The following is a 20,618-nucleotide window of genomic DNA, read 5'->3' as shown; positions in this document are numbered from 1 at the left end:
GGGGCCTATAAAAATACACACCAGTTATGAGTTTTCGATTCTCAAGAAGCATTGTCCGATGTGGACCATGCCTCGTACAAAAGAGCTCACCGGATACTTACAATTAGGTATTGTAACATGTAGCTTTATACCATGCTGGAAAGGGTTATAAAGGCATCTTTAAAAACCTTGGTGTTCTTTAGTCCACAGTAAGACAGAATGACAAACATCCAACTCAGGCAAGTATATTTAAAGCAAGACTCAAGGGCAGAGGAGGAAATATTTTACTGAATTTATCAAAAGTACAATATCAAATGTTACCACACAAATACAACATTCTGTGTGGCACCACGATGTGGCGGGTGAGCAAGATATTGATTTTGTGACAGCGGTGTAAACGCAGTGAAAATCTGTGTCAACAATCATCAGCCATAAGGGTGCGATTAAACATGCAGGAAATTTCTCAATTCACTTACTGGAAATTCATTTGTAATCATAGCTGCAACAATAATCTCCAAAAATATTTTTAAATGATGTTTTTCTGTTGTCAACAACAATGATTTGAAGTCATGCACAAACACAACAAACAAATGTATTTTCCTAGTGAGTCAAATCCAAATACAGGTTTTGTTCACTGTAAAAACCTGTCTGTCTGGTTGACTCCACGACAGCTGTTGATACAATTCAATACAGAACATCACTTGAGGTTGCTTTCAGCCATTTCTAGAGCTACGGTTCTAGAATTTAGTGAAAGACCAGTCACTCCGCCTAGCAACCTTCAAACAAACTTCATATTGTTTCCATTAATCCCTCTTGCATAAGCACTTGTTCTGTCTTGTGCATGCACAGGCCGACTTTTGATACCGACAAAGTCAACTTAAGACCTCCTGATGACCCGGAAGCGGGGTTGGGAGTTAGAACTTGAGCTTTGTGGGGGTCTCTAAAAATGTAGGAATACATCCACTAATCATTACTGCCATGAACAAATATGACCCAAGAGATCATTTAAAAATAAAAAGTAAATACTTTTAACTGCAAATAGACTTCTGGCTTCTGCAAATAAGACTTCTGGCTTCAACCACAGCTCCTCACGTTCAAGTCCGGTCCATATTTTTCCCTCCCTTAAGTCCTTTGACTCTTCTTACTCATCCACAAGGATTGTCAGTGACCCGTCCCCGTGGTGCTCTTTGAGGATTCATAGCGCCGTGGTTATACTGGATATATATTTCATTTTGTTGTTGTTGTTTTGATCATTGCGTGTTTTTCTAGTCATTTATTTTATTTTCTGCAATCTATCTACCCATATACCTACCTACCAACTGTGCTACCTACCTACCCACCATCACCCTCTCTGGCCTTTCGGGTTCTCATTTACTTGCCCTTCTTCATCTTCCAGGATTTCTTGTTGGACATGGCGTCAATCATAACCTGAGAGCGGCGCTTCAATGCTTCTCGTGAGAGGATACCCTCCTCCTCCTCATTGTCGTCCTCTGAAACAGCAGCAACGCTTGATTTGGGTTGTGTGTGTGTTTGTGTGCGCGTGCATGTGTGTGTGCATAAGGGTAATCTCACCGTTGGTTAAGAGGCCCATCTCTTGGTCCTCAGACACGGTGACTCGCTTGTTGTATGCAGGCAGTTGTTTCTCAATCATAAAATAGAACTACAAAAAGAAACACAGTATGAAAACTCTACACAAGCCGTATATTTGTTTCTGTCAGTCTGTCTGTCTGCTCATCAACCAACTGTATTTCCGTTCACTGAAAACTCGTTAATCCAAAAAGTCTTTTTATGACTGTGTTTTTGTCCTTTGTTTTGTTGACCAATTCATTTTCTTTGTCCTTGATCGGGGGAAGCCTTAATTTAAAAATGCAGTTTTTCTTTTCAACACTGTTAGCTAATGAGTACCTTTGTGATTTTATTCATCTCAAACACATAGTGGACACTGCAGCTGAGGCCGCAAGCATGAATGCACAAACATAACTCTTGCGAAGTAAACTCTGAACCTCGACATCAGGTGTCGGGAAGCTGTGGCTCTTTTGAGGACGTCTGGCTCGCAGATGAATCATAGGTGACAGTTAACATGATAAAAAATGGATAATTCTGCTAACATTTTAAAGTCAAATGTTAAAAGAATGTTAAAAATACAGTTCAAAATGTAAAACATTCTCATGCATTTTAATCCATGCATCCATTTTCTACCACAATGTAGGTGGCTAGAGCACAGATATGAATAGGTAGATAGCCTACAACACGCCCCTTTTGAGCTGCGTACCTACGACAAGGGAACTGGGAGTAAGCAACTATCGCAGGTAAAAAAAAAAACAAAACATTTAGGGTGATTTATTTTTTTCAAATGTTATGTATTGATAGCACACGTTTTGGCCTGACAGTTGAGAAATGAGCAAGTTACGACTTAATCAGTGCGCCTGCATTGCCCCTCCAATATAGGCACGTCGGTTCGCTGGTCTGCTACAGCGCACTGGCGTATCTAGTCTTCATATTTATGGGCTGGAGCCAGTGCCAGAGCAAGTCCTTCCGGTTCAGCAGGGTCAGACTTTTTTTATTAAATAATGCTGTAGCTTACCCAGATTGTTGTGAAGTCTTAAATGTCCCTCCTTTTAATCAAATAGTCAGGAAGCTTTGACCAAGAAGATGGCGAAAAGAAAGAAAGATGAGGAGCACGGTAAATTTCAGTATGAATTGACAGGAATTTGCCTTTGTGGATGGAGCCGGTTCTACGGTGTGTCTAATATGCAATGATCAAATTTCATCTGTGAAACGGTCAAATATAGAGTGGGACTTGAACATCCCACCATGCTATATTTGCATCAAAGTAATATTGGAATTATCATCCCAGTCTGCTTTTGCACACCAATGCATGTTGGTTGTGAAGAGGGAAGCTGCTCAACTGTTTTGTGCCTTGCCTAAGTGAAATCCAGACTTCTTGAAATGAAAGCTATCGAACATCCTGAGTTAGCTAACATTGAGTGGCTCCTTCAATTTTATTATATCGTGGACATTACTGAACATCTGAACCAGCTCAATGTGAAAATGCAAGGCATTGGAAATACAGTGCTATCCCTTCAATAAGCAGTGTTTGCATTTGAAAACAAGCTGGAAGTCTTTATCACAGATATTGAAACAGCGCTACATATGCACGTGAACAGCCGCTCTCACATCTACAGCACATCAAGACCAACCTACGATCACGATTAAACCCTTTTAAAACCACGATCACCGGTGACACCGCGGCGCACGTGTCGCTACTTCGTGCAATTTTAATCATTCAAACTGCCCCTGAAAGTTATGAACCTACAAGTAATCAGGTGCTAAAAGGGTTAATGGATGTAATCCTCAACACCTGCATGAGGCTTAACCTCAACACGTATCAACCAGACTACAAAGCCATCAGCAAAACCAGAAGTTGCATTACAGGTAAGAAATATTTAATTTATTATGTACATTAAACATTACTTATTAAAAAGAATAAATTCAGACTCATTAGATTCTAAAATTGTTAGTTTTGCTTAAAAATGCCGTTTTATCAGTATTCAATGTTAAAAAGATATGATGTGGTTCTCACGGAAATACATTTTAAAATACAGTATGTGGCTTTCATGGCTCTCTTAGCCAACAAGGTTCCCGACCCCTGCTCTAAATATATGTCTCACCTCCTCTTCCTCCATGTCCTTTGCAATCTCATTGAGGTCTTTTCCGTGAAGCTTGCCCTGTAGTAACTGCACCTTCCGTTCACACTGGCTCAGCAGCTGCACCACAAACTCTTCTGAGTTTGAAGACACATCTGACGGTGGTTCATTCTTGATCGAGGACAGAGGAGGCCACACACGAATGAAAGATATCAAATGGTACACATGCTATATGTTTTTTTCCCCCCCTTGGTGCTCGCTATCCCTTAGAGAGGAATGGGGAGCCGAAAGGATTTTACCGGCAGTTTACAGTTCATAATGAAGGTTCAAGAATTTAGAGATCTGTTTCTGAATACATTATACAGGTTTGAAGATAATTGTTGAAAATCTGCAAAGACTGAGAACTATGCAGGACTTAATTGTGCAAATATAGGCCTCTATTTTTCATGACTAGCACAAATCCCCCCCATAGCTGCGTGCTGGGGTGATTTAAAAAATAAAGCGAGTCAATATAAATATAAATACAGTGGAACCTTGATTTAACCGATTAATCGGGGGAGGGGTTGTTTGTTAAATCAGATTGTACGTTAAATTGAAGCACTTTTTTTCGTGGCCTAAAAAGACCAGTAAAGTACAAAACTATCGTTTTTCACTTTTTTCGTGGGCTAAAAACACCCGGTACATGTACAAAATTATCGTCAATAAATATGAAACAGCTTTCAAATGTTCGAAAAGTTTAAGTTTATTCAAACTTACCTCACTGGTGCACGAAAGAGGTGATTTTGAATTCAAATTCAACACTATTTTCTGTCTGTCAAATCCGAAGTTCGTTAAATAGAGGTTCCACTGTCAAGTCTTGCACAATCAAGATGTGCCACTGAAAAAAAGAGCCCTCAGTCAGCAAATTGTCACATTCTCTGGGCAGAAGCCAAAGGACACACCCTCGCTGCAATGACCTTCCCCAGCTTGCCGGTCTGCTAAATTGGCAAATACCCGCATCAAGCCTTGCGCTGGCACGAAAATCAAGATGCGCCACCATTTGTGCTCCGGCACACACATTGTGTTGTCAACAAATATACAGCACATACTGTTAAACTGCTTTTTCACCATTTCACGTTTCCTGATTTTTTTTTTAGCATAGCTAAGACAGGGCCCAGTGACAATGTTCAAATTTGGCAGGGTTGTTAACAACAGTCCTCCCTGTGGTGTGTCAAATTTAATAGACATTTATTTTCACTTTATGGGCGCTTTAAGGATTTTTGTTTGTTTGTTTGTTTGTTTGTTTGTTTGCTCGTTTGTTTTACCAGAGAGATGTGATTAAGTTTTTCTGCAAGGTGCTCCACTCCAGCTTGGATAGTGCTGATCGTTTTAACGACAGAAGATAGGCGTTCCTTAGCTGTTTCACAGCTGTGCTGTTTAGCCAGCAGCTCCTGCTCACACTCGTCCAGCATACTCTGCTCACTACAAATGGAGAAAAGGAATACACACTTCTAATAGTCATCATGTACAAACTCATTCCTCATGTCAATGAGTGTTTTGTAGAGGTTGCTTATCTGAAGGAAATGCAATCATGTTACCGTAATCAGATTAATGTAAACCCACCAGGCACAGTCTTATATGGGATATAATGTGATGTAATACAAGAGCTGTATAATCATAATTTGTCGTACAACTATTTTCGTTTCATGTTTCTCGCGACACATCTGCCTCACAGTTCTGAGGACGAGGGTTCAAATCTGGCCCCGTCTGCGTGGGTTTTCTCCGGGTACTACGGTTTCCTCCCTCGTCCCAAAAACACGCATGGTAGGTTGATTGACGACTCTAAATTGCCTGTCGGTGTGAATGTGAGTGCGGATGGCTGTTCGTTTATATGTGCCCTGCGATTAGCTGCCGACCAGTTCAGGGTGTACCCCGCCTCTCGCCCCAAGTTAGCTGGGCGAGGCTCCAGCATACCCGTGACCCTAGTGAGGATAAGCAGTGTAGAGTGGCCATACTAATAATTTGCCCCACTCGTGTAGCTAAATTACAAAGCCAATAGAAACATTTTTCAGTATTCCAGTAGTAGTAGTTCTACACTACTAAACTACAGTTCCAATAGTAAATATATTGTTACATTTATAGACAGTGCCAATAAAATGTTACTGGTATTACTTTGTAAAAGAAGAATTTTCCAAACAGCTTTTGCATTCAATCTCATTAGATCTCATTGTCCAAGTATAACTAATACTCTGCTTTTGACAGAACCACCCATCAGATTATTAATCATTTAAAAAGCTATGAATGTGAAATGTGGCACATGCATACACTTTCTCAGAAATGACAGTGTGCTTATTGTACCACAACTGCACTCTGACTTTCTTACCTGGACAGTTGTGTATCTCCCGAATACTTCATGTCCTCAAACTTTGTATTCAGGTGCACCTTCTGCTCTTCTAGCTGCAGGAGAACATACTCATTCTCTGCTTTCAGTGCTTGCAGATGTCGGTGAGTCTCCCTCTGGGCGATGTAACGATCCATGACCTCCTACAGACAGGAAACATAAATATAGTTACAGAAGACTTTTTCTAATGCTACATTTTCACAATAATTTGACCTCTATATTTTGCCTATCAATAATAGACATAGTGTGGTGTATTTGTAATAGCATCTGATTTCAACATTTTCACAGTACGGCATAGTGCATGTAAAAAGAGTAGTTGCTTTAACTATCTTCCTTTTGAAAGATTTTTCTGCAAAGAGGGCAATTGCATTGGGACCGTTTGCTTACCCAGCAGGTCTCACCTGCTGTTTACAGGACAATATTTCCTCTGGTTAAGACAGGAGTTGAGCCAAAAAAATGGGATTGCCATTGAAATATCAACGATAACAATTACCATTTGGTACAGTGGGGGAGGCTTAAACCTCCCTCTCTTTGGCACCACATGAAGACACCTACTCTATCGCAAAAGCCTGTGTCTCGAAGTATTCATTTGTTCCTGCTTGACGGAAGCGCCATTCAATCCGGGTGGATGGTGCTACACAGAATGACCGAAGACAGGCGTCCTTAGCTGTTTCACAGCTCTGCCGTTGAGCCAGCTAACCCTAACCCTATCCATTTAACATGGCGCCTAATCCATGTGGTCGCCTCGGGAACAAGCTTTCTAGTTCTCTTCTAGTTCTTCCGGGCTTCCAACTGCACCGATCGGACCGCGTCACGGAGCGATCGGGGAAACAAAATGCGGTGGAATATGCTTTTATATAAACGGAAAATGGTGTACCGACATATGGGAGCTCAACACACACAGCAGCCCGGGCTTGGAGTCGCTGTTTCTGAACTGGGAGCCATTCCATTCGCCACGCGAGTTCGCCTCTTTCATCCTCGCGGGTCTCTAAATTCCTCCCCAGGCTGACACGAATGCCACACTTCTACCGCTCACTGAACAAGTAAATGAACTTGAAAAAAAGCACCAAGATTCACCCTTCATTATTCTTGGGGACTTTAAAAAACGCTAAACTCAATCACAAACTTCCTAAATACAAGCACCACATTGACTGTTCTACCAGGGAAAACAACATTCTAGACCACTGCTATACTATGCTAAATGACGCATACCGTGCTATCCCTCGGGCAGCTCTGAGCTCGTCTGATCACTGCTTAATTCACTTGATACCAAGATACAGGCACAAACTTAAATGTGTGAAGCATGTGGTGAAAACTGTGAAGAAGTGGACCAATTTAGCAAAGATAGAACTGCAAGGGTGTTTAGACTGTATAGACTGGAGTGTCTTTGCAACTTCAACTGGCAGCCTGGATGAATATACGGACACTGTTACATCCTATATAAGTTTCTGTGAAGCACCGACCCCGGGACTCCCCCCACATTCCTGCCAGCACCCACTACCTGCCCCCGAGTGTGGGGCCCCCGAGTGTGGGACCCCCCCCCCCCCACCCCTCTCCCACCCAAACCAGGCAGGGACAAAAACTCCACAGCAGGCCCCACCGCCCCCACCAGCAGCCAGAGCGGGGGCCAGCTGGCACCACTCCCAAACGACTAGCTAGTTACGCCCTGGTTTGAGCCAGCGCCGTCACCGCTTCACGGCATGACAACCAAAGTGGGATTAGCGCCTCGTGCATTGATGAAGAAGGCAGCTCGCTCGCTGCGAGAACTACTGTGAATTGCACGTCACATTGACCATCGACACTTCAAACGTAAGTGGCGGTAATAAATATGCATGATTCAATTCGTCGCTAAGCATTATCGGGTCTTGTCTTCCCCGCAGCTGGGAAAGCCCGTGAGACTGAATGCTTATAGCCAGCAGCGGCTGGATGGTGGATGGAAGCATTTTAAGAAGCGGTGGAAAAACTAAACCATCAACACTGTTCACACACGACAGAATGAGCACGCTCACTTTAACTTTTTTCAGGAAGGTCTTTTGAGTATTGATGCAGGCAATTTTGATGCGCCAGCGTGGCGAACGTGGGCGACACTCGCTTCGCCACATCCTGTTTCAGTTAGCCATTGGCAAGGAGACGAACGGGCAGCGCGAACCCTGGAGTACTAGTTATTTAATGACTCCCACTTATGCTGGGCAGTGGTGCGAACCAAGGAGGCCACAGGCCGTATTTGTAGACACTGGCAGTCACTTGCACAAATCACGTGGTGGGATGACATAAATGCTCCTGTTTCAACATTGGTACCTGTGTATCTGTGTAACCAGTGGCATCCTTCATACTTTGGAGGGTCTCATCAAACATGCAGATGCTCTGTTCCATTTCAGCGGCCAACACGGCAGCGCCGGACTCAGCTTCAGTGTTCAGCTCATCCTGTTGCACGTTTTTCCTCTGAGCCTGTAGGTCACAGCGTTCTAATTAAAGAGACTTCATTAGCTTTGATTTCATGTCTTATGCCGTATTTAGCATCAAGGATTTGCTCATGTAGGTGATCATAAAGCCACTCATAATGACTCACATCTAACTTTTCAGCCCGGGCCTTGATCTCCTGCACCCTCTTTCGGTAGATGGCTAAAAGATAATCTTTTTCTTGGTGCTCCTTGAAGAACAATTCCTCCTGCTGCTGTAACTCAGTCTGGGAGGATAGAAAACAGAGAATGGGGGATACATAAAACAGTCAGAGGATAGTAAGTAAACTGTACATTAAAGCAGTGTATGGATGCTGCTGCTGCAGGACAAGTATGGTTTGAAATCCTCAAATCAAGATATGTCAATTTTGAAAGTTAGAGACCACATTTAAATCATTTGTGGTGATAGTTCATGGCACATGGCACATGTGTGTGTAAAACAAGTCATAATTTACAAAAGCCATTTCTTTGGAGAGCTGAGCTTTGTTGTTCATATCCTGCACATTCTGCAGTTCCCTCCTGTATTTCATGATTTCTGCTTCGAGACCGTCTATCTGACCCTGGAAAGTCAGACTCTCCTCCTGCCAGATGAAATAAAGAGGAAAAAATAATGGTTGAGGCATGGTCCGTCCCTTAAAGAGGGTATCAAGTCCTCTTGAGATTCACCACAACTAACCTGCAAGTGACGTTTCAGTTTTAGATAGTTAGTCATGGTGTTTGCAGCCCCCTTGCACTTGACCTGATTCTCCTCCAGAGACTTCTGCAGCGAACGCAATTTCTGTAGAAACAGAGACCAACAAGACATTCAAAAGGTCTAATCATGTTTAAATGGTTTACAGGCAGTGGCGCATCCAAACACACAGTCAGATATACAAATGCCAAAATCCCAAAATGGCTCAAATGTGGACTGATTAAAAGCAGAGGCACTTCCCTCCACGTGATTGAAAAAAAAATGTGAAAGGGGGCCTTAACTGGAATAATGTGGGTATTTGAAAGACACACCACAATTCCAGTGAGGTTAGAACATTGTGTGAAACGTAAATAAAAATGGAATACAAAGACCTGCAAATCATTTTCAATCTATATTCAATTGAATACACTAAAAAGACAAGATATTCAATGCACAAAATGATGAATGTTATTGTTTTGTGTTTTTGCAAATATTCTCTCATTTTGAATTTGATGCAACGCAACACGTTCAAAAAAAGCTGGGACAGTGGCAACAAAACACTGGTAAAGGTGAGAAATACTAAAAAAACAAACACGCGTTTGGAACATTTTACAGGTGAACAGGTTAACTGGAAGGCTCAGTTGTTCACAAGAAAGGATGGGACAACGTTAACCAATTGTGAACAACTGCCTGAGCAAATAGTCCAACAGTTTAAGAAAACGTTTTTCAACATGCAATTGCAAGGAACTAAGGGATTTCATTATCTATATCTATCCATAATAGAGAATCTGGTGAAATCTCTGCATGTAAGCGGAAAGGCCCGAAAACCAACATTGAATGCCCCTAACCGTCGATCCTTCAGGTGGCACTACGTTAAAAAACGGCTCAGTAAACCATTTTCAGTTAACATAGTTCGTCGTTAAATCTACAAATTCAAGTTAAAACTCTACCATGCAATATGAAAGTCATCAATTAATGCTGAAAGGTACATATACGTTTTGGAGCAACATATGCTGCCATCCAAGTGACGTCTTTTCCAGGGACATCCCTGCTGATTTCAACAAGAAATGCCAAGCCGCATTCTGCACGTTACAACAGCGTGACTTCGTAGTAAAAGAGTGCGAGTACTAGACTGGCCTGTCAGCAGTCCAGATCTGTCTTCCACCGAAAATGTGTGGCGCATTATGAAGCGCAAAATACGACAATTGAGACCCCGGACTGATGAGCAACTGAAGTTGTATATCAAGCAAGAATGGGAAAGAAATCCACCTACAAAGCTTCAACAATTAAGTGTCCTCAGTTCCCAAACGCTTATTGAGTGTTATTAAAAGGTGATGTAACATAGCGGTAAACATGCGCCTGTCGCAAATTTTTTGGAACCTGTCGCAGGCGTCAAATTCAAAAGAGGGAATATTTGCTCAAAACAAAACAAAGATTATTGAACATTAAATATATTGTCTTTGTAGTATATTCAATTGATTATAGGTTGAAAAGGATTTTCAAATCATAGTATTGTTTTTATTTATGTTTTATACAACATCCCAGATCCACAGGAATTTGGGTTATAATTTGTAATCTGTAATATGTAATTTTCTGTCAGATGTAAAATGGTTGTGTGAAAAATCATGGCAACAGTGCCCCTGAAAATTAAAGTTTTTTTCGCACAAGATGCCTGTAATTCCAAAATGGTAAATAAAACATAAAACATAATAACAAGAATAAATAAGTAAATATTAGTTTATTTGTTACCAGATATTGATTAAATCATAGTTCCATGAAAATTTGTTTTTGCATGTGAAAACAAATAATAGTTTCACCATAAAACTTGTGCAACATACCATTGTAATATCCTCCTTTTCAGAGAGTATTTGGTTGAAGCCGACCGCTTCCAATCTGAGGCACTCCCTCTTTAGTTCATCTAAGCGGCGCTGGTGAGTCAGGGTGGTGTGTCTAAGGGCGTTGAGACGCTTCATCTTGGACGCCACCCGGTGTTCAAGTTTGGATAGGGCTGCCTAAGGACAAGACGAGAAGAACCCTCTCAACTAGATCCTATTTATTGTTGGGTTTCATGTTGAAAGCTGAAAATACTACTATCCATCCATCCATCCATTTGCCGTACCGCTTATCCTCACTAGGGTCACCCGGCGGGCTGGAGCCTTTACCAGCTATCTTCGGGCGAGAGGCGGCGTACACCCTGAACTGGTCGCCAGCCAATCGCAGGGCACAGATAAACGAACAACCATTCGCACTAACATTCACACCTATGGGCAATTTAGAGTCTTCAATTAACCTAACCGTGCATGCTTTTGGGTTGTGGGAGGAAACCGGAGTACACAGAGAAAACCCATGCAGACAGGGGGAGAACATGCCAATTCCACACAGGCGGGGCCGGGATTTGAACCCCAGTCCTCAGAAATGTGAAGCAGATGTGCTAACCAGTCGTCCACAGTGCCGCCAAAAATACTACTATGCATCCAAAAAGTAGGTTTTTTTTTCCAAAGAAAAGCGGAGGAAACACACTAATTTGATATTTTTTCCTCCCTTGGGAACTAATTCAGCAACAGCTCCATTTTTAGACATCTAGAAGATTGTTATTATCCTCTGGCGTAGGTTGCGTTAAGAGTGATTTTTATTTTTTCTCCTCGGACCGCTCAGAATAAACTCGGGGCTCCCGACAATCATACATGTTAAACCTGTTCATATTTAAGATCTAACTATGTGATGGTGACATGAAACAGAAATAACTGAGCCTTGTCTTTTTGATCCGCGTGACGACGTATTAGAATAACGGTGCAAAAACAAATCATGCAGTGAGACAAGCCGAAAGTCACAAAAACAACAAAGGAATCGTAGGAAGGTAGAGCTGGCATACAACCTTGCCTGACATTGGCGGCCCAGTGTCCTTTTCCACGCCTCGGCCGTGTAAGGCCGATTGGACGAATTGTTGTTCATCCTGAGAGAGGAGAGAGTGGATTGTAATCAATATGATCTCACTGAATATGTGTTTCTTGTCCTTACGGCTTCGGCCTCTGACACCCTCTTCTGCAGATCCCTGTTATCCTCCCGTAGCTGCAAGATGTTCTGGCGGTTCTTCTCCAGGGCCGATTGGGAGCTCTCATAGTAGGCGCTCCTGTCGCTCTCTGACCGACACGTAGCATGAAAGTCAATGAGACGGTTTTCGAGATAAAGTACAAGTGACCACAGCCCCAACTCGTCGAAACAACTTACCTAAAAGTTGAATTTTACGCTGCAAATCCGCTATTTGGTCATACACGGAAGGTTTGGCGCTTTCCGATTCAAACAACATGTTTTCAGTATAATCTTCACACAAGCAAAGAGAAGTCACATGCAAGCCAAAGAGGGGGCTCACCGTCAAGACGTGCACAGTGCTGGGCCCCGTTGCCTAGCAACATGTAAACTCTAGCCTACTGTTTACTGAGCCTCCTCTGATTACAAGGGTTGACTTTGTGATGTCACTTGTGATTTAACTTTGGCAACATGCATTAGTTTTATAGCCATCACTTACAATACGGTGGTGTTCAATGACCAAAACCTATAACAAAGATGCCGTGGTGAGAAGTAAAGAAAAACAAACTCTTTGTACTCCTGTTAAGCCTGTATATGCTACCCTTGGTCCAAATTCTTCAAAACCTTAATGTTGACCATCGTAGCTTTGGAGATGATAAGTTATATCTAGCAGTGCAATTGATGTGTGTCACTGCCAAAACTTGCTTCAATTAAACCATAACAAAACTGAGAGAATTGTTTTTGGGAGTAAAGATAAAGAAAAGAGGATTGCTGTCAATAAATACCTAGTGTCACTCTCTTTAAATACCAAAGACCAAGTTCAAAACCTTGGTGTACTGATAGTCAAATCAATTACTAAAACTGCCTTCTACCATCTGAAGAACGTATCCAGAGTGAAGGCTTGCATGTGCCAAGCGGACCAAGAGAACCTCATCAATGCTTTTATATCAAGTAGACTTACTATTGTAATAGCGTCTGACTGGACTCCTCCAAAGGAGCATGAAGCAGCTGCAACTCATTCAGAATGCTGCAGATCGGGTTCTGACGAGAACAAAGAGGTCAGACTGAGAACATATTTCTCCAATTCTAAAGTCATTACACTGGCTCCCAGTCAGCTTTAGAATAGATTTTAAAGTTCGCCCACTGGTCTATAAATCACTAAACGGTTTAGGTCCTGACTACATGGAAAAAAATGCTAATGTATATAAACCCAGTAGGGCTCTGAGATCGACAGACTCAGGTCAAACATTGGAGCACAGAGTCCAAAGCAAACATGGTGAAGCAGCATTTAGCTATTGTGCTGCACACAAATGGAATAAATTGCTAACAGAAGTGATGTCAGCTCCAAGTGTGAATGTTTATAAGTCCAGGTTAAAAACTTATTTTCCTCATGTTTTTTAGAGCATTTCCCCTTTTAAATTATCTTTCTTGCACTGTACACTGTTTTAGTTGTATTTTTATTTTTTCATTTGTTTTAAGTATTTCTAAGCTGTATTTTGTCTTTGTGGCGGTACGGTGGCCGACTGGTTCGAGCGTCAGCCTCACAGTTCTGAGGACCTGGGTTCAATCCCCGGCCCCGCCTGTGTGGAGTTTGCATGTTCTCCCCATGCCTGCGTGGGTTTTCTCTGGGCACTCCGGTTTCCTCCCACATCCCAAAAAAACATGCATTAATTGGAGACTCTAAATTGCCTGTAGGCATGACTGTGAGTGCGTGACTATGTGCCCTGCGATTGGCTGGCAACCAGTTCAGGGTGTACCCAGCCTCCTGCCCGATGACAGCTGGGTTAGGCTCCAGCATGCCCGCGACCCTAGTGAGGGGAAGCGGCTCAGAAAATGGATGGATGGATTTTGTCTTTGTTTTTTAATGCTTTAAATCATGTAAAGCACATTACCTTGTGTATGAACTGCGCTATATAAATAAATTTGCTTACTCTAATTTTCAGGTATCTGGACTATACTCGAGTATATTATTTTTCTGAAAACCTGTGGGACTACTATGATTTGTACTCCCTTGTCAAAGTAGACAACGGTTCTGATCTTGGGGTCTTAAAGCTGAAAAAAAAGAAAAAGAAAAGGACAGTGGCCAATGTCACGATGCGATTGCGGTCGAAGTTGTGCTGATCACTGGGAAGAGAGAGAGAGAGAGAGAGAGAGAGAGAGAGAGAGAGAGAGAGAGAGAGAGAGAGAGAAAGAAAGAGAGAGAGAGAGAGAGAGAAAGAGGGGTGCAAAGCACCACCCAATCTCCAACAACGGAACTGCCGGCCACAGCTTATGACAGCCAATAGAGGAATGTGAACCACGGAGCATTAACGGTAATGGCAACAGAATGGAGAAGCAAGATGGTCCCCATCCATGGCCATATTTAAAGGTCCCCTTCCATCCGTTTTAATTTTATAATATTTGATGCCCTTTTATCGGGTTTGCAAGATGATTTGGGTTGAAAATGCCCACAATGTCCTTTTTCAAGCTGTTCTACTGGGTCTTTTTCGTCTGGCAGTTGAGACGACTGGATTGTTCTTTCATAAAGTAGTGCTGTAGAGCTTTGCTCTGATTGGATTACTCATCTTCTCAATGTAAATATGGAAAACAACTTTGCTCTGATTGCCTATTGGTGATATAATCATGGTGTCGGACTATTGGGGTTTTGCATTTGTATCATTCAATCTCTTTGGCGTGATGCACACCGCGCGATGCGGTCGAACCCGATTGGACTGGACCATCGCATAAAAATTGGAGTTGCCGACGCACCCTTTGAGTGATTGAATATATAGCTGCCCTGAACAGCGAGCCTGTATAAGTTTTTCATGGTGTATATACAGTATCTTCTACTTTATTTTATTTATCAAGTTTGGCAAGCCTTATGAGTTTATCGTCTTTTGCATTCAATAGAAAAACCTCATAGATGCCAAACTTAAACCAAGTCTCAGAATCCTTTTGACCTGTTATGCATGAAACAGTAGAAAAATGGGATTTTGATGGAAGGGGACCTTTAAGAGAATTGTTTGACATTGTTTGAATGATTTGTGGCGAATGCATTGTGTCTAGTGCCAGCCTAACCACCAGCTTCTGTCATTCAAAAATTCTCAGTGTACTGTATCTGAAAATACACAACAAGATAGGTATCTTTTCAGTTGTAATCATAAGCTAATTTAGCAGATACCAAGCTGTTAATACAAAGTACAAAGTGTAGTCTAGATGGCCGGTTCTCAATTCAGTCCTGATCATCCCGTTAGAATTGATCGATTCAGAGATTTTTTACCCCGGAGTCCAAGCACCATGCAAGTTAGTTGTGTACTTTCCAGCATGAGGCCCTCCCCCACAAAATAAACACTAAGCGCCCCTATTCCATGCAGTGGCCATTCGGCAGAATTACCATTTTCTCATCCATTAACTTGACCCATTCCTACCAGTATAGTGTGCAATTAGCTATCAAAACTATGCACACAACCACTCAAAAAATACATCTTCCCTGAAGTGTAGGCTACAGTGTCTCTGCCGTGAAGCAGCCCGTGAAGTGTGTGTGCAATGTCCGTCGCTGGTAATTTTCTCCCTGCTTAGGGAGCCGTGAAAACAAGCATGCATTTGCATTCGGTGACGCGCCCTCAGCGCCTGCAAGCCGAAAGATTCTCTCAATTCTTGACCATTTTCAAGCCTGATTTCACATCGCAATTTTTTTTCATTCATTCATTCATTGTCCTGCTTGTCTTGGTCTGTTTGGTTCAAATACAATTTTTTTGTACTTTTGTAACCTCTGCAAAACAATTTGTGAGTTTCTGGTGTAGAACTGCACTGCATTATACTCATGTTGTTTCTAAATCTATTTCGTTTAAGTGTTCAGGTGCTTATACCCTTCCCACATTGCCAATTTCCACCACTGAACAGAACACAATATTCTGTTGGTCTTGAAAGCTCAAATGCCCTGGCTATATGTGGGATTCTTTGAACAATCCCTAATCCCGGTCAATTCCGAGTTATCTGAGGAGCATTTGAGTTCTTGTGAGAATGGATGTTAACTACACACATAAAAAGTGACAATTGAAAAATCATCCAAGTAACAGCCTTTTGGCTTGCACGTGCCCCCAAAATGACTTGTGCAGATACCTGAGGATACATAGAAAATGGATTGAGTCTATTCCAAAGCTCAGACCCAAACTCACCTGCTTCCACCTTTTAGTTGCTACCATGACTGACATGAACAGTTTTTCTTTAATTAAGAACAAAATCCAATAAATATGGAATGTCAGCATACATTTCAGCAAGGTGACAAAACTACAAAAGAATTAGTTTATAGATTGCTTTAGAAGGCCATGGCAACATCATGCAGCACGTTAAGATGGATAAGGACAGAGAAAGGCAGATGTCACAATGGCTGCATCATAGAGCTACAAATCACAGCAGCTAATTAATGCAAGTCCAATATACCAAGGCAAATAGGTGGTAATACATGGTAAGGGTCTCTTTACAAGATTAAAGCCGGGAACATTGTAGACACGGCTGCAGAAAGATCAAATATACAGGATATCAAATTTGCGTGTAACCTGGTATTGTGAAAAATAATTTACAAAGATGCGTGTCAAACTGAAATGCAAACACAGATCGGAGAGGTTGTGTAGTGCATTAATTGAAAACGTACAGTATTTCAGTGACAGTGATCAGACAAGGTAAGCACTTTCTCAACATGTCAAAACCAACACGGTTCTAACACCAACACAACGGCATTTTTCAAGCCACATAAGACACACTGGGCCTCAGGATTTGAGGGACAACTTCCTCCAGTTCACAAATCTTACTGCCCAGTTTTTTAAGCCCACATAATCACTGAGGTTCTTTCATTCTCCAAGTAGCAGAAGCACCATGTTTTCCCTTGGATTCTTCTGCTTCTTTTCTACATTTTATTCTCTGTCTCGTCACTTGGAGGTGCTGCTGCCCCCACATTTTCCTCCTGCTTTAGCACCACTATCACCACTGCTTCTCTCTCTTCGACCGCCTTGCCTTCACTGACTGACTGCTCCTTGGTCTCCTTTGCTTCTACAGAATTGCCCCGTAGAGGCTCCTCTTCCTCGTTCCACTGCGAGACATCAGACTGCACCTTTAGTTCAACTCCGCCTTCTTCCAGTTGAAGAGTTCCCTCCTCCCCCATATCTTCTTGATTTGGAGAGTCTGCATCGTCTCCATCTCCCTCAGACCTATTTGCTAAGCCGATGAGATCATGCAGCTCGGGGGACATGAAGTAAGGCCTTCCAGGTGAGCCGTCATTTCTTTCCAAGTCCTCACCTTTTCAGTGAGTACGGTTTAATTCGGTTCAAGGAAAATAATGAAAATACATTGGAAAATAAAAATGAAGTCAAATTAAAGGGGAGAAAAAGATGAGGAGAGTCAGAAACAAAGCAAGAAACAAGAAGAGATCTAGTACAATAAGGAATGAGACCATGCCAATAAAAAGTACTCAGTACTCACAGAAGCAGAGGAAGAGCGTGTCCACACACATAGCGTACACACTGAAGAAGCCATGGGCAATGAGGTAGGCTCCAACTGTCATCGTCTAATTGGAGAATAAAAATCCTACATTAAGCATTCTGCACCACTGATACTATTCAGAAAACCTGTTAAAAAAGTATTCAAAAAAGCTGCTGGGACTTGCAGTAGCAACGGTTTGTGTTATATTCTGACTTCTTGAAAAGATTTTCAATAAAGTAGTACAGTACATATTTCTTTGTTAGACAATGTTAGCAAATAATGCATTATCATTACTACTATTATCAGTGGTGCTGAAATGACATTTAGGAATGCTTCAACACATTAAAAAAACAAACTATTACTGGTACATACACTTTATTGTTTCTATGGGAAAAAAATAAAAAAAGTATTCTCTGCTTTGAACAAAATACTCAAAATCTTCGATTGTCCGTCCTCACACTCATAATTGAAAAATGTTAAAGCTTTGGTAGATGTCTTTGCTGTGAATGCTCTTTATACAAATGTCTTTCTCACCAGTATTGGCACCCAGTAGTAGTTCAAAGAAGGATGGGTGTACTCAGCAGATTTGATTCTTCCAGTAAAAAAGAAGAAAGAGAAGATTCCTGTGCAGAAAAAAAGTTCGTACAACTACACATTTCATTTACTATACCTTTGTGAGCGATAGCTTACCAATAACTCCAACAATGAGCAGTTTCCCAAGGAGCAAGAGGAAGTCAGTCACTTTGTCCAAGACAGCCACCCTGTTTTGAAACAGGCACAACGCATGAGAGTAAATTGCCTTGATCCACTGTCTAAAAAACATCCATGTTAGGTTCACTGAAGACTCTAAAACTGTGCAAAGGTGTGAATGTTTGTCTATTATGTGCAGTGTGATTGACTGCAAATCAGTCCAAGTGTGCTCCACCACTTGTGCAAAGGCAGCTGGGTTAGGCTCCAGCTAACCCGCAACCCTAATAAGGAAAAGTCATATAGAAAATGGATGGATAAGAGCTGTATCAAAATGTACATTCGTTTTCTAATATTTTTATATTGCCAACAGAGCATTATAATACTTGCAAAGGCAGCATTTTAGAAGTCTCCAGTGAGTGCAAAAGCTTGTAAAATATAATATATAAAGTATGTAATCTATTCATTTCCAACCTGACAATGTTCCTCAACAGAAGCATGAAGGCGTCTTGAGCTGATGTGCAGAAATTTTTCCCATAGATGGCAATCTTCAGACATAGTATCACAGTTTTAGTATAATGACATCGCTCAGCTTATCTGTACTTGCAGAAACTCACCATTATATAAGCATTTCTGTTCAGGAACTTGATGCATGTCTCCAGACACCAGAATAAACATTTCATGCAGTTCAGCAGGAATTTAGTATACTTGTTTTGAGCACCTGGAGGATAATCACCAAGGAAGCATTTTGGCTGGAGTAATTCATTGTTCCATTTTTTAAAATATATATATATACATATATATACATATATATATATATATATATATATATATATATATACTATTTTGCTATGACCCTATGACAAGTCAAACATGGGTCCATTGTGAAGAATGTATTGAGTGGGAATTTATCCCACGCAAGCTCCAAAAAAAAAAGTTAACTTTGTGAAGCACTACCTACAGTAACCAATTGTTATATAATACCGTATAAAACCAAATTCCCTTTTCCGTTAAGTAGTAGAATTTGGTTCAGTTTGGTACTTTATGTCAAGTAGCGAAAATGTATTAAAATGACTACTTTTGGGCATTTTTCATTGGGGTGAAGTTTTGCAGTCAGGAAACATGGCTGCTTACACGACATGTGTAAAAGTAGTTAAATATTCAAGTGTCTAGTTGCTTTGAATATTACCTTGCATCTTGTGATCCAGGTACTCCAGAAGAACCCTGATGATCTGGATCACAGATAGGATCAGCGAGCCAAACGCTACAGAGCCCGTGTGATACCTGACAAGGATGAAGAGTTAAAAAATAGCTATGTAAGTAAGACGATCAACTTCACAAATCCATTTTCTAACCTGATGGCTCGTCCCAGGGAGGAGAAGACAGGGTAGGCGGGCAAATCGTCAGGCTTTTTAAAGGCCCAATAATATGAGGCAAAAGCGCCAGCCAGAGTTACCTGTCCCAGAGCCGTCACAAAGTTAGTGCACCAGAAAAAGAGGAATACGTTGTAAAACTGGAATACGATGAGGTATTTGTGGTACAGGGACTCCCCGCCATAGAAGGCAAAGTTACACTCAGCATCAGGACACTCAGAAAGCACATCGGATGTGTTGAATGTCTGTAGAGATACAATAAGTGAACGTCATACAAGAAACATGAAGATGTGATGAGGCGCAGATTTAGTTCATCACCTTAGGATCACAGGTCTTGAGAAGGTATTTTGGACAGTCAGTGGGGGAGGACACTTTGTACACTTCCTTACTGGATGTGGCGAGATAACTGAATGGCAAAGATGTTAAGATGATGAAACCACAGTGTACAAAGAATCAGTCTTTGTTTACTATCTTTTGTCTGCATCATCCCTGATCATCATCTGAAGTGAAAGGATACACTGCAGTGACCGCCCAGTAAGCGATTACCACTGACAGGAGGAAAAAAGTCAGCAGTGGGTAAAATAATGCTGATGTCAGGTATCCAATAGCCCTGAAAATAATTCAGAAAAAAAAAGAATAGTGTAACACAGGTGTGCGTAATATGCGTTTGGACGTGCATGGGGAAGGGGAGGGGCGGGGCATGGTTGGCTGCATCCTACCTGCGCTTAACGACCGCTATTCCCAACAGGAATAAACGAAGGACACATTGAACCACTTATTTGTTCACGTGTTGTATCTTATTTGCAATATAAGACTGAACAGTGCTTTTCGGGTTCAGTCTCTCAGCCAAGCCGCTCTCTCGATTAGCACATTACGCCACCAAACTGAAAAAAAGTGCTTACTTTGATCATTGGTTGTACATTATTAAAATGTGGTAAA

At 41.6% G+C, this 20,618-nt stretch overlaps 2 protein-coding genes and 1 long non-coding RNA gene across 8 annotated transcripts in view; 1 reads left to right on the top strand and 2 right to left on the bottom strand.

Moving 5' to 3' along the window:
* Positions 1-233: 233 nt before the first annotated feature.
* On the bottom strand, positions 234-12,673 carry odad3 (outer dynein arm docking complex subunit 3). 2 transcript variants are annotated; one of them, XM_061679490.1, is made up of 13 exons: positions 12,364-12,670; positions 12,154-12,275; positions 12,011-12,088; positions 10,974-11,147; positions 9,142-9,243; positions 8,921-9,046; positions 8,576-8,692; positions 8,305-8,454; positions 5,989-6,149; positions 4,931-5,087; positions 3,651-3,797; positions 1,552-1,639; positions 234-1,469 (listed from the first exon to the last, which is right to left on the bottom strand). In XM_061679490.1, the coding sequence occupies exons 1-13, from the start codon at positions 12,440-12,442 to the stop codon at positions 1,351-1,353; spliced, it is 1,620 nt and encodes a 539-aa protein (XP_061535474.1). In that variant the 5' UTR covers positions 12,443-12,670; the 3' UTR covers positions 234-1,350. The 2 variants fall into 2 exon arrangements, with proteins under 2 accessions (XP_061535474.1, XP_061535475.1); XM_061679491.1 differs by lacking the exons at positions 234-1,469; positions 1,552-1,639; positions 3,651-3,797 and adding an exon at positions 3,822-4,503 and having other exon boundaries at positions 12,364-12,673.
* Positions 12,674-13,133: 460 nt separating this feature from the next.
* LOC133404605 (choline transporter-like protein 2) overlaps positions 13,134-20,618 on the bottom strand; it is a 25,059-nt gene continuing 17,574 nt past the window's right edge. For 3 of the 5 annotated variants that reach the window (XM_061680656.1, XM_061680655.1, XM_061680654.1), the window contains 10 exons: positions 20,197-20,289; positions 19,998-20,085; positions 19,662-19,924; positions 19,496-19,590; positions 18,924-19,027; positions 18,781-18,854; positions 18,310-18,380; positions 18,154-18,242; positions 17,620-17,704; positions 16,325-17,436 (listed from right to left, as the gene is read on the bottom strand). In XM_061680656.1, the coding sequence (XP_061536640.1) occupies positions 17,048-17,436; positions 17,620-17,704; positions 18,154-18,242; positions 18,310-18,380; positions 18,781-18,854; positions 18,924-19,027; positions 19,496-19,590; positions 19,662-19,924; positions 19,998-20,085; positions 20,197-20,289 (1,351 nt within the window). In that variant the 3' untranslated portion in view covers positions 16,325-17,047. Of the gene's footprint in view, positions 13,204-16,162; positions 16,264-16,324; positions 17,437-17,619; positions 17,705-18,153; positions 18,243-18,309; positions 18,381-18,780; positions 18,855-18,923; positions 19,028-19,495; positions 19,591-19,661; positions 19,925-19,997; positions 20,086-20,196; positions 20,290-20,618 lie in introns of those variants that run through there. The other 2 variants (XM_061680658.1, XM_061680657.1) reach the window with 2 other exon arrangements.
* Positions 17,203-20,618, top strand: part of LOC133404609 (uncharacterized) — an 8,062-nt gene continuing 4,646 nt past the window's right edge. Inside the window, exons 1-2 of the long non-coding RNA XR_009768849.1 lie at positions 17,203-17,406; positions 19,515-19,622. This is a non-coding gene — a long non-coding RNA (uncharacterized LOC133404609). The remainder of the gene's footprint in view (positions 17,407-19,514; positions 19,623-20,618) is intronic.

This window comes from Phycodurus eques, chromosome 6 (genome assembly GCF_024500275.1).
Source record: "Phycodurus eques isolate BA_2022a chromosome 6, UOR_Pequ_1.1, whole genome shotgun sequence".
Classification (NCBI taxonomy): Eukaryota; Metazoa; Chordata; class Actinopteri; order Syngnathiformes; family Syngnathidae; genus Phycodurus; species Phycodurus eques.
The sequence above is the reverse complement of the archived record's forward strand: the minus strand, read 5'-3'. Positions and strand labels throughout refer to the sequence as shown.

Excerpts from the sequence above, each read along its gene's own strand:
- odad3 (XM_061679490.1), bottom strand. The coding sequence starts at position 12,442 with ATGTTGTTTGAATCGGAAAGCGCCAAACCTTCCGTGTATGACCAAATA. Across the intron at positions 12,276-12,363 it reads GCGTAAAATTCAACTTTTAG|AGAGCGACAGGAGCGCCTAC; the intron begins GTAAGTTGTTTC and ends CGTGTCGGTCAG. Across the intron at positions 12,089-12,153 it reads GGGTGTCAGAGGCCGAAGCC|GATGAACAACAATTCGTCCA; the intron begins GTAAGGACAAGA and ends CTCCTCTCTCAG.